General features: G+C 40.4%; 1 protein-coding gene across 1 annotated transcript; it reads left to right on the top strand.

The window, feature by feature from the left end:
• The first annotated feature begins 219 nt into the window (after positions 1 to 219).
• Positions 220 to 12,353, top strand: LOC147330215 (limbin-like). The gene is made up of 23 exons (XM_086291837.1): positions 220 to 755; positions 1,434 to 1,506; positions 1,780 to 1,961; positions 2,067 to 2,123; positions 2,218 to 2,404; positions 2,502 to 2,602; positions 2,731 to 2,796; positions 2,941 to 3,075; positions 3,264 to 3,403; positions 3,577 to 3,901; positions 4,332 to 4,571; positions 4,750 to 4,925; positions 5,151 to 5,310; positions 5,429 to 5,605; positions 5,709 to 6,007; positions 6,296 to 6,470; positions 7,207 to 7,350; positions 7,564 to 7,791; positions 7,939 to 8,171; positions 8,250 to 8,337; positions 8,466 to 8,641; positions 11,477 to 11,578; positions 11,819 to 12,353. Exons 1-23 carry the CDS (start codon positions 531 to 533, stop codon positions 12,213 to 12,215), a joined length of 4,086 nt encoding a protein of 1,361 aa, XP_086147963.1. The 5' UTR covers positions 220 to 530; the 3' UTR covers positions 12,216 to 12,353.
• Positions 12,354 to 12,715: the final 362 nt, after the last annotated feature.

Below are 12,715 nucleotides of genomic sequence, written 5' to 3'. Positions count from 1 at the left end.
GTTTGCTTTCAATGTTAAAGCACGATGAATTATCTCTGCATAAAAATAAGGGAGTCAATGTCTATAAGAACACTGACACAAGTAAGAGAAAAAAGATTTCCAGCAAACTTAGAGTTTCTTAACATATGTGGTTTTTTTCTAGCGCTATAAAAGTATTTGATTTTAGGCTGATATTTTATTTTGAAACCACAGACCGGAAACTATCCAGTGCACTTTGTTCCTCTTGACTTTCTTGGAGTTAAACAGTTCTTCCCAAGTTTTGGAGATGTTTTCCGAAGTTTTTCCGCAGTAGCGGTTATTATGAAGCTTGACTTTGTTTAGGTCTATAAATCGTTGAAACGGCGTAAGCCGTTTCTCCGTATATGTTAAAGTTCAAGGACGACGGTCTTGAGCACCGGAGACGCTGTTACATTAGGTGTTTCTCAAGAAAAGCTAGAGAAATGTTTTCGTCGCCACAGCACAGTGAAGTGCAGACACAATGCAGACAGTTAGCTAGCGGCTTCCCTCGGTGGTAGCACACCAAGTCACGAATGCTTCAGGTACACTTTACCGTGGAGAGGGTCGCAATATGTATATATTTCTTAAATATCGAAGTATCGTGTTTTGCTCCAGCCTTTTTATATTCACGTTGCGGTCCCGATGTAACAAGGCGCACCGGTGTTTTGGAGGACACAACTGGAAACCAGTCTTGTTATAACGGCACTGCCCTGAGTACATCATGGCACACAACATCTTCTTTCCCTGTGAAACATAGGGTGAGTTGCTCAGTGGTAAAAAAAAAAAAAAAGCCAATGGTATTTGTTTAGCTGTCAGCTAGAAATTAAATTTAGCAACCAATAGATTGATTCACATCATCTAAATAAATTAACCGTTCTTTCGTAACAAACTCTTGTTTTTGTTTGTTTGTTGTTGTTGTTTTTACAGTTGCAGTCATAAGTTTACATCCACTCATCACGAGCTTGACTTTCATGGTAATTTGGGGGCTTTTAATGATTTCTATGAACTGGTGGAATGATGGTACCGCTCCATCTTCAATGGCTCTAAAAAAACAAGAACTGTGTGCACAAGTTTGAATTTATGTTGGATTTTCTCTAATCCTTCTCCTTGGTGATCATGACTGACTACAACTGTTAGTTTCTTTTTAACACCATAAAAAGGATTTGTTTGATACCACTCATGGATTGATCAGTGCTCAGAACAATGGGAAAGTCCAAGGAACTCAGTGAAGATCTGAAAAGGAGAATTCTACCAAATCATTAAATATGTATGCAAGTATTCCACCCTTTAAAAAGAGCGGTGAAAATAAATAATTCAAAATTACCATGACAATCACTATCATGATGAGTGCATGTCAACCTCTGACCATAACTGCTGGCCATAACATAATTACATATTTAATATGTAATTACCTCTTAATGCTCTTATCCCATCAGATCCTTGCCAGTATGGATTCAATACAACATGACCCAGGCAGACAATCAGCAGACCCATTACTTAGAAAGGATGGTTTGTGCTTTTTCTTAGCCAATAACACAGAAAATAACTTTTAAAATAATGAAATAATATGCTGATTCAACTGTACATTACTCCATGATGTGAAAAATAATGTTTGGTTGTGCTTTTTTTGCCCACTTGTGTTGTTCATTTGAGTGTAAATTTCCATAATGAACGCTGTAATAGTTTTGCTTGGGGAATGTGTGATATACAGGCTCTCTTTCAGCTTTTGTAGCTGCTTTTTTCAAGCTGTTCAAGCACCATGTGTACACATTTACCTGACAGGTACAGTGGAAATTGGTGAGGCTAAAGCCTTTTTCGGGAGGGGACCTCTCGCATCTTCAGCTCCTGCTGGTCCGTGGGGACACTCTTTTTACTCTTCATTTTCCTATGTATCAAATGGCTTGCACCTCAGGAACAGCAGAAGCACCCTCACCCGATATAACCTGGGCCACTCGCTGCCTCAGGTATGTTTCTACATGATTATTACTAAACTATTCCAAAAAAATTGTGTTGGAAGAAACTAAATATATATTGTTTTGGGTTTTTTTTTCTTTTTTATAATCCTGCAGGTTCAGAGTGTAGTGCCTCCAGCTGCATTTGGAGTAAAATTTCACAAGTGTGCACAGGTACATCAACAATATTGAAAGAATTTAAAAATAAATGCACATTTAATGAACCAATTAACCTGATATAAATTTATTTTTCAATCATGTGACCAAGGTGAAGCTTGACACTGATCCCCCTCAGTTGACGTTCTTTCTGCTGGTTCGCAACGTGGGCCCTGTGGGTGGCACCAACCTATCTCAGGTGGCTATCCGGGACTCGATTTCAGGATTAGTACCTCTAAAATCTGAAGGCAGGGTTGTGGAAAGAGGCTACCAGACATTTGCCATTGAGTCGTTGTTGGGTATGTTTGGGAATGAGGATGTTTAAGAAGATTATTTTTAGTCAGACTATGTCTGCATGCTGCTTCGGCAGTTGATATGTTTATTTTGCTCACTTAGCTGGATCTCAAGTTGTTCTCAATTATACTGCTCACGTAAGGAGTCAAAAGAGCGAAGTCCTTGACCTTCCAGCTTTTCTCACCTTCTCTAATGCCTCACAGGTACTTTTTTCAATCTTCCTAATTGGCAACACTGTCAAACCAAAGCTTTCTAGATCCTAATTTGCAGGATAATAAGGTCATTTCCAGTCCTGTTAGCCTGGTTGTTTATTTCTTTCTTGGTTCCACAGAATGATGTCAGCATGTTTGGCCCATTAAGGGCTAATCTAACACTGAGGATGAATTCCACAGACAGGGTAAGTTTGGGGCAGCACCTTAATTTGTAACAAAATCTACATGACAGCATAAGTTGTTTATTGTTGTCATTTCTTCAGTGTTATATTTAGCGTGTTCATAAAAGGGACTTAATTGTAAGTGTGACATATAGGTCTCTCTTTTAGATCTATCCTAACCACGGTGTTCATTTTGCTGGATTTGTTGCTGGGTTCTTTGTCACCATGGTGCTGCTGCTGCTGGGGTTTCTGGCCATAAACGTGATAGGACTCAGAACTAGACTGAATCTTCTTCAAAAAAGGGTATCACAAGTTCATCTCTTAAACCTAAGGATAAAGTGTAATATTGACCATGAACAATTTAAATGCAGTTGCTATAACAGTGCTTAATGCTTATTGCAATATATTTCATTTGCATAGTAATGTCTGTATATGTTCTTTTGTTTTGTTCTTCATCTTCATTCTGCCGTATGGTGTTTCTTTTGCTTCAGAGAAACAGAAGTGATTCAGACCCTGAGTTTGCAGACTCCAACTTGAGTGAGACAGTCAAGGATGAGGCAACATTTGAAGACAAGATTGTGGACACCATGGTTCTGGAGGATCCACAGAACATGTACAGGGCTTTGGAAAAGTGAGTAGATCAGCCCAGCATGACTTAATTTCCATTAATGGAACAATACCAAAAAACAATTAGTACAAAAATGAATCGTTAATTGTGTTACTGTAAAGTTGTTCCTTTTTCTACATTATGTCAAAATCAATACCTGCACCTTATTCTGTTTATTGTGTGTTTTATCTCTTTAGTCTTGAAATGTCTTCACTGCTACATGCCACCAATAACCTGGAAGCCATCCGGATTCAGATTTACAAGGGCGTGATGTCCTCCTTGCTTGCCAGACTTCAATTTCAGGGCCAGGCCAGTGCTCAAGCCCAGGAGAGGCTGCTTAGTGTGCTTCACGGGCAGCTGCTAGGCATGGAGGGACGGCTCAAGGAGGAGCGAGGGGCTCGCATGGTTGCCTTGGCTGGTCAGTGTAACCTGGAGACTCGGGAAGAAATGGAAACAGAGCACTGCAGAGAGGCTGCTGAGAAGGCCCAGGCTGAGCTTCTGTGTCAACATGCAGATCAACAGGTAGTAACAATCTGTTTTTGCATTGTTAACTCTGCCAAGGATGTTAGCATTATGGGATTACACAAAAACTACTAGGTCAGTGTTTATGATATTGGACAAAGGAAGAAATCTGTTCTGAATCAAGGTGTGTATACTAGTTTTGTTTTTAACAGTTCAGTCACACTGGCAGCTGGTAGTGTAGTAGGGTGTAGGGCATCTACCGTAAAACTGCCAACTTAAACATGTAGAGCTATCTGCTGTGATGGGGGACCCCAGCCATCAAGGGCTGACTGAAATGTAATCGTTAAACCACTATGGCAGAGGCACCGCAAGTACAACAGCTGTTTTGGAATATGAAGGTTTCTATGAATAAAATAAATATAAACATGTGTTAGAAGAAAGATTTCATTTTCACAACTTTAAGATTAATTTTGAAATCTTGAAATCTCAGGAACTTCTTCAGTGTAGTGTCCTCCTGGAGAAGCTGCACAAGTTGAGCCAGAGTCAGCTTCAACGCATCTTATTGGTTCGTCATGAAGAGGCCTCAGCGAAGCTCCAGAGGCAGATCATTGAGTGGCGACGGGTGGAGCTGCACAAGATTTTCTCAGAGGAACTGGAGGAGGCCACCAGGATGGGAGAGTTGGAGAAGAGCACAGCCAAGAATCTTCAGCACAAATACTTTACTTGTCAGGTGAACAGTCAGAGCCTTTTGAGTTGGGTTATCATTTAATTGTCATGCCTGTTTAAAGAAAAATGTTGTGATATGCATACATCTACACTTGTGGTGAAACATTAACATGAAACACAAAGGACGTAAATAGTGATGACTTCATAAAGTTGTTGTTTTGTTTTTGTTTGTTTTTATCCAGGATCAGCTAGAGGAGGTGCTGGATGTAGTCCTTGCCAATCTGCGCTATGTGCTAGCTGAACGCAGCGCACAGAGGAAGTTTCTGGTGCACAGCCTCCACAGCCTTAACAGCCTGATTTCTGACACTTTCTCCAGCACCTCCAGCAACTTGGACAGCTGGTTCACTTACATCAGGGGGTTGGTGCCAATTTAAAAAAAACACAAATGTTCCTGCGTCTTAATAAAAAAATAACTGAAACATGTCTGGTAATCATGTGATATATACAAAACAAAATATGCAGTATCTAAAAGTTCAGGGACATAAATGCTCTAGTGTTTTTAAAAATCTTGTTGATATCTACAAATACAAGTACACTATGCTAGAGTTGTTTCACTGTGGTACTCTGCTCCCTTCTCCACCAGAGGGAGCAAACTGCCTGCAGTGCAGGTCGACCACCTACAGGAGAAGGCTCAGAAAGAGCTGGTGATGCTGAGACAGAGACTGGATGAGGCACTGAAGCAGGAGAGGAGAGCCATGCATTGTGGACTGATTAAGAAGAGGAGGGAGCTCATATCTGACATGGTGAGCAAAAGTGGATATACACAGGTCTCTGCATTTATTCATTGTAACTGATGTCAAAAATATGTTTTGCAAGGTATTTCCGTTTGAAAAATGAAATCCTTTTTTTTGCCTTGTCCAGGTGACGGTCCACAAACAGAGACAGAAGGACCTGTCGAACATGTGCAAGGGTCTGGAGGGAGGGATAGAGGTAGGACAGCATCTGCACTGTTGGCAGAATTTACTGACAGCTCACAGCTTGGAGCTAGCAGAGCTTATCAACAACCTGGATGAGGAAGCTGCTGCAGACATCCGCAAGGTGCCACACTCAGACTTCACATCACTTTGTGTGTCAATTTTCTCCTGTGAGACATGAAGTTGCATAAATATGAAGTGAGGTTGGTCTCATACCTGTTCTTTAGATCACCATGCGTGTGATCCAGGGTGCCATAGCAGACATCAAAGCCATCCAGCCTTCTGCAGCTCAGGCTGTATTAGCCCTCTTGCCTCCAGGAGAGCAAGACTTTCCACTGCAGATGGAACCAGGGCAAGGATCAGGACAGGGAGCGAGTGCTCTCCTGGTGGGTCAGGAAAGACTGCACCAGGAAGGCAAGGCAGCCTTGCGTATCCTCAGCTCCACCAGGGAGGCTCTGAAGGAAGACATGGAGAAAGAGCTACAGGAGCAGAAGGCACTTAGGACACGCTGCAAAGATTTCTTCAGGTCAGTGAGGCAATTTTACTGATTTCAGAAACTAAAGATTGTGTATCCGGTCCCAGTAGAAGATGGAAAATCAAAGAAAGAAACAACAAACTGGTTCCACAGGTTTAGGATGATAGCAGGTGGGAATTCTTAAAGCAGCTGCAATGGTAGCAGATGCCACACACTGTTTACTTCCAAGGAACTTTTTATCTTTTATAAATAATATATACATTGGATAATGCTACCCAGTAAGTTTAGAAGAGTCAAGCTGGTTCACCTGTCACATTTCTCTTTTCCTTTCTATCATAGGTGTTTGTGTTTGTCCCAGCTAACTCTGTCTGAAGATGACAGGCTAAAGATGAAACTGGAGTTTCAGAAATGTCTTTCTGTGATAGATCGCTGTCTGGTGATGCCACACGCTGTCGCCAGAACTAAACTTCTGTGTGCTCTGGCAGCTTGGAGGAAGGAGAGCGAGAAACAGATGGTGCATATATAATCACATGTTACTCATTTTAAATGCTCTTAAAATGTTGCTGTATAGAATTGCATATTGTACTGATTGTCATTCATTTCATAGTTTGAAAAAAAGTTCGTGCTACCCTGAATTGGAAAGTGGATGGATTGGGTGGGGGGCTTTTTCCTGCCTTATTCACTAAACTTAAAATTAAATCAACAATGCCGTCATAGATTTCTCCCCCTCTTCTTTTAAAAGGCATTAGCTAAAGCAGTATGGCTAAACAATTTAGCTTCTTTGCACTGCAGTTTTTCAACTGCTGGCAATGCTCTGAATTAAATTTCCCTGGGAAACGCTGATCAAAGCATGCATCGTTTTATGGAGGCATGTAATGTGGTGGTAAAGCAAGTACTCATCTCATTTTCATCACCAGGCCTTTATGCATTTTGGTATTGATAAGTTCTTTTGAGTCAGTTCGTGGCATTTTTCCCATGGGAAATATTTTTCCCATGTTTATTCAGTATGCATTAATATCTTCTTGTTTTTGAATCTCTTTATAATATTCTTAAGGTAACTCAAAGTAAGAAACTGACCAGTGGAAAACCACACTGCTGTAATCCTCAATTGTGTGGCTGCTGGATGAGTGTACATTGTTATTGAGAAATTATAAAGGGGATCCACAGAGTGGCTTCATTTCTGATCACGTCATGACATTTAGCTTGGAGTTCTTTCCCAACCACCTTCCAGATACTGTGGCTTTTTGCAGATGAATCCACAATCCAAGGGGAAAACCAGTGAGGCCAGACAGAAAGCAGACACATCCGACCTGCAACTTTTCCAGAAAAAGCTTAAGGATAGGATTCAACTATATGAGAGGGAGAAGGAGATGGAGAGCAGTATAATGAGCAAGGTATAGCTGTTTCCTAAAACCTTGATAATTTATTTTTAAGTTTATTTATTATCATCCTGTATTTTTACAGCATGTTAAAGTGATCCAGGAAATTCACAGAGCAAAGAAAACCAGAAGTCTTGAAGACAGTTTGAGTTTAACATCACAATTGTGCATCAGTAGGTTTTGAGTTTATACCAGATGACTGAAAATCATCCATTCTCAATATGGCAGGTGTTGGAGGAGATGAAGCATGAGAGAGAAGATGATCTGCACTCTCAGGCAGACAGCCTGGCTGTGCAAATGGCTATCGTCCATTACCAGAAGGCTGAGAGGCGAGCCAAAGTTTTGGAGACCTGCAGAGCAATGCTGACTCTCCATAGCCTGCTTGTTCAACAGCTCAAAGAAAGGAAGCATTTGGAGAGACAAGACATGGCTCAGAGTATACAAAGCCACTGCTTGGTAGGTAGTATCTGACTTGTGTGCGGTAGCTGCTTCTCTCCTGAAGCCTATAAATTTTCATTCTGTGAAATTTTTCATTTTTATCTTTAATTATTGGGTTTCTTCTGAGACTTGGTTATTTGAAGGTCACTTTGACTTTTGCCACAGGGCCTAGAGGAAGCAGAGCAACAGCTTCAGGAGGAAAGAACAACGTTGGACAGCCTGCAAATGTCTCAGCCCACTATAAAGTCAAGTAAAACACATCAGGACGACTCTGGTGTGGGAGATGAGAACTGTGAGCAAGAAACCGTGTTTCAGTTGCAGACAGATTGCAGGATGGGGGCCATCCTTCAGGATGCACTTTATAAGCGTGAGCAGGTTACTTCACTGATGGCTGAGAGGTAAGCTATTATTCAGCATTATTTAGAGAGCAATGAGGACTTTGGGGGTATTGATATAAGCCATTCTGATGTTTTCAGGTTTCACTTAATGACTGCCAAGAGTCAAAGCATGGAAGATTTAAAAGAACAAATGGAGCTCAAGAGACTGTATGCAAACTGTGACCAGGTCTCAGGTTTTTTTTCCCCATGATAAGTGTTTGGATAATATGTGTAATAAAAGCAATCAAAACTTTGTACCAGTTAGTTCAGACAAAATGTGGGCTAACGAATACTCTGCACTGCTCTTCGTTACAGGATCTGGACTTTGCATCTCAGCTGGTCAAGCGGTGTCATGTGTCTACCGAGGTTCTCCTGGAGGCCCTACGTCTCCTTCTCCCAACCCTGCCTGAAAGTGAACTCCTTTCAATCAGTGATGCCCTGTGCCCCAAGCAGCACCCTCCCTCAGGGTCTGCAGAACAGGAACACCCAGGGTAAGAACCAGGTTCTGAGTTTCTATCCTTTTATAAGAATCTGGAGGTTCATACTTCATCTGTCAACAGTGTTCAGTGCGTTTGACTTATGAGAGTGAATCTTATTATATTGTAACAGTAAATAGAGTTCTGTCAAAGAGATAATCAACTTTTTTTTCCTGAAGGAATATCTGAACAGAATAACATAACCACTACAGTTTGCTAGGGAAAAGGGAAGTAATGTAAATGAGCCGGTAGAAATGGTTGACAACAAAATTGCAATCTTTAATGAGTGAAATTAATACATATGCTAAGAACAAACGGAGCAGAAAACACAATGAAAGAACTTTTGTGTTTTCATTGATTTTGGAAATGGTGTCTTTCCAGCAACCTTATAGATTTATTCATTACTTCATACGATTTTTCATGAAGTCATACTTCACTGACTTGTTGCAGTTCTGTGCCTGGGCATGGTTAGTGATCACACTATGGGTATACTGCATCAGGGCATGCTACTCTTAACCATTATCAGGCACTGTACACAGCAATCACTGCACACAGCTGGACTTTGGAGGTCAAACGTGCTCAGGCTTTGTAGGATACCTATAATGAGTACATCCTAAGAGCCTGGGGGCTCTCTTAAGCAGGTGAGTAAATTACAGATTCAGTCTGATTCACACATGAGGCTGGGACACTGGTTCAGTCCAGCACAAGGGCCAATGGAGTAGATGACTCACAAGAAAGCAAGAGAATATCAAGTGCAGCCACTAATCTTGATTGAGCAATAAAACTTATAAATTTTTTATCAGGGCAATAACATTAGACGGTGAAGTTCTTTGAGGAAATTTAAATTGGACATATTGGAGCATAATGCTATTAGTTTGACTCTTGGCTTAATCTATTATAGCTGTGCAGTATTTAATGTGTGTCATGCTCTTTTACTGAAACTCTAAAGATTGTTTGTTCCTTGTTTAGCTGAGTGATTTAATGAAGTTAAATGAAGTTAGATGAAATTACTTCTCATCATTTTTAAGTTGGGTCTCCAGCATACATAACCTGCATGCAACAACAAGTTGGTCTAGTCTTGCTAAGGAAATGATAATGTTTTGTTTTTCTTTTTTTCTTTCTGCTAGTACACAGCCAGTCTCAACAGTTCAAGTTCTGTTTTTTTAAGAAAATATATTTGAAGTCTCTTATTTGAGAAGAAACAAAACTCTGTGTTTCCCCAGCAGCCAGGTGAAACACAACCATCTCTGCGTATTGTCTTAAATGTAAATAACAAAAGCTGTTTTCCCTGAGCCAAGATAAAGAGATAAATGATTTTACTCATCATTTAATTTCCCCTCTTGTCCTGGTGCACTGGAACAGTTTTGTGTGCACCCCGCTGAGTCTGGATTGTTTTACTGATGAATGATGCCTCATGCTTTGGATCTGAGCTTCTGGCCAAAGGACAAGGGAGTGAAAAGTTTGGAACAATATGCAAGACATGTGTTTTTCTTTTCATTAGTTCTTTTGTTTCTGCTTTTTGTTTGGAGAATGGAGTTCACCAATTCTTAACAGCTGTTTTAGTTTTATTGAAAAGAGAATTCATGTATATAGTATTGTTTAATTTTAACAGTGACTATTATATTCATTTTTAGCTCCCTATTTTATTCGCTGGACTGTGCTACAGTAGCTTTGCGTGATTTACAGTTCAAAATAATTCTTGCTGGGCCTTTAGTGCTGCCCCTCTGTCTGAAAGGAGCCCTTTCAGCTCTTCTCCCTTTAAGACCATCATCCAAGAAGCCAGCGCTCTTTCCATTGGCTGCCCCTCATAAACACGGCAGATAGGCGGGACTTGTGTGCTCCAAGCCAAAACTGTGTTCTTGAGAGCCATATTAGAAATATATGCTCGCACTAACATCATTCAGAGTACCAAAAATGATCTGAAATCTGATTTTTTGACTCATATTTAAATATTATTTATACACACATATAGTCTGTGAACTCCTGTTTTGAAGAGTTGGTAGTTATGTCTGCTGTTCTGAGGACAAATGTCTCCCTTGATTTGTCAGTGTCCTTTGCTAATTTGGACACTAATATAAAGCAATCAGGTTGCTCCAAAGTGGTCAGGCTTTAAATTTCCCTCTATCCAATACCACAGTTTGCTTTAATACACTGCAAAAAAGCAAATGTTGACAAAACTCAAAATACTGAAGCAGCTTGGTTCAATGGCTGTCTTGAGTTTTCTTGGCTTTTCACTGTTCATGTTGATTTTAGACTTTCATGTTGAAACAGCAGTTTTGGCAACTTGAAAATCACCTTATTCATCATAATATACCTACAGTGTAGGAGAATTATTTGAGGACTTGTCATAGCATGCTGTATTAAATCCATAGGTAGGTGTTCAGAGGTTCTGTCCATGCCATCTGCTCGCTGCATAGCTAATGTACCACATATAGTCCCCCCATTACAAAACCCTGTTGATGACTCATTTGCATTTTGACAGATATTGTCTATGAAGTGTCACAAGTACAGAGAAACCAGAAGACTTGCACTGTTTACTGTCAAAATAAAGACTGCCTACCTAAGACCGACTCTGTGTTTTGAAGGCAATCTTAAAAATATAGTAATTCTCCTAAAGGTTTTTTCAGTTAGACTTATCCGGATTTATTAATTAAACTTCCCAGCTTAACATGTTGTACCCTACTACGAAGGAGATAAAATATTTAATCATTTTTCTCTAAATGTGAGATTACAAAACTGATGAATTGTTGCAGTGTGTGAATAGTTAGGAATTGTTTTATTAAACCAGTTGTCTGCAGACTTTGTAAAGCAGCTGACAGTTTTGTATTCTGTTGGTGACTTTTTGTTTAGGTGTGCTGAGGAGCTGAACAGAGTTCTTCCTGTGAAACTGAGAGAAGATGTGGTGCATAAAAATATGCTGAATATTCCAAGTTGTGCTTTGGATAAAGAGGGGTGAGTTAAACACATTTCTTTGTTCTTCTACCAACCACCATATAAAGACTTCATGTTACACCACAGCCAAGGCTAATTTGTAGTTTAGTGGTCACCAGATATTACTGTCAGATCCTTAAATTGAAGTGAAATGTGCCTGTCGGATTGCATGGTTTGGCTGCGGTGACCACACGCATGAGGTAAGCGCGTTAACACTCTAGTCCTGCTAACAAAAGCTCCTTTGTCCTCCAAATCTCACAGACTCCAGGAAAAGAGGCAAAGTCTGATGGAAAAACTGCTCCCCAGGTCCGGTCTTGTGCTTCAAGGGGATACTGCACCACTGCTGACTAAGGAGAAGGGAAAGAAGAACAGCTGTAGCAAAGCACAGCAGCCACTTTATAAATCTGGGCTGCCTGTTAAAGAGCAGCAGAGCGACAGTGGAAGAGAAGAAGTTGTGGACACGGTAAAGGAAGCAGAGGAACACACGCCTTCAGCCTCTGCTTGCTGTGCGCCGGGGAGCCCAGCAACCGGGGAAAAGCTGTTTGTTTTCCGGGATCCACCTGAATCATGTAACAGTGTAGATGTCCCAAATAGAAAAAGGAAGAGGAATTTCCTCAATCTGAAGAAAGGTTCAGTGGCCCCAACAAACCTACCTTGAAATTTGTCTTGCCTTTTGTATTATTTTTTTTAATGAGGATGGTATTTTATATATGATCATGCTCCAAAAAATCTGGTACTTCAAAGTGTTTATATGATCTGACTTTGTTTTATTTTTTAATAAAATCAGCTGGCTTAAGTTGTTTCCAGTCATTTCTCCCTGTCTTCTCAATAATTCAGATTGCTAATAAGCTGGTCAGAAATGACTGGTTGAGTAATAAATTGTTATGTTGTCCTAAACATCTTCCCAAAAGGCAAAACTTCACTAATCAATAATAGGAGAAAGGAACATGCCAAAGTGAAACCTTGTAGCTGTGTGTTAATGAGAAAGCTGCTACTTTCAAACATCTGTGTTAAAAGCCCTACATTGGACAAACGGATACAAAGTTTCCAAACACGCTCACACCTGTGATTTCTACTAATGAACTTCGTGACTGCAGGTCAGATGATTTAACGTACAAAGTGGCTGACTTTAGTCTTTGATTAATAGCTCTCCTTAAT

Source organism: Aulonocara sp. 'chitande type north' Nkhata Bay, linkage group LG5, assembly GCF_057382095.1.
Source record: "Aulonocara sp. 'chitande type north' Nkhata Bay isolate Kocher_YH1m ecotype deep benthic linkage group LG5, A_spYH_male_GT1.1, whole genome shotgun sequence".
In the NCBI taxonomy this organism is placed as follows: Eukaryota; Metazoa; Chordata; class Actinopteri; order Cichliformes; family Cichlidae; genus Aulonocara; species Aulonocara sp. 'chitande type north' Nkhata Bay.
Note: the sequence above shows the minus strand (reverse complement) of the source record. Positions and strands in the feature narration are given on the sequence as shown.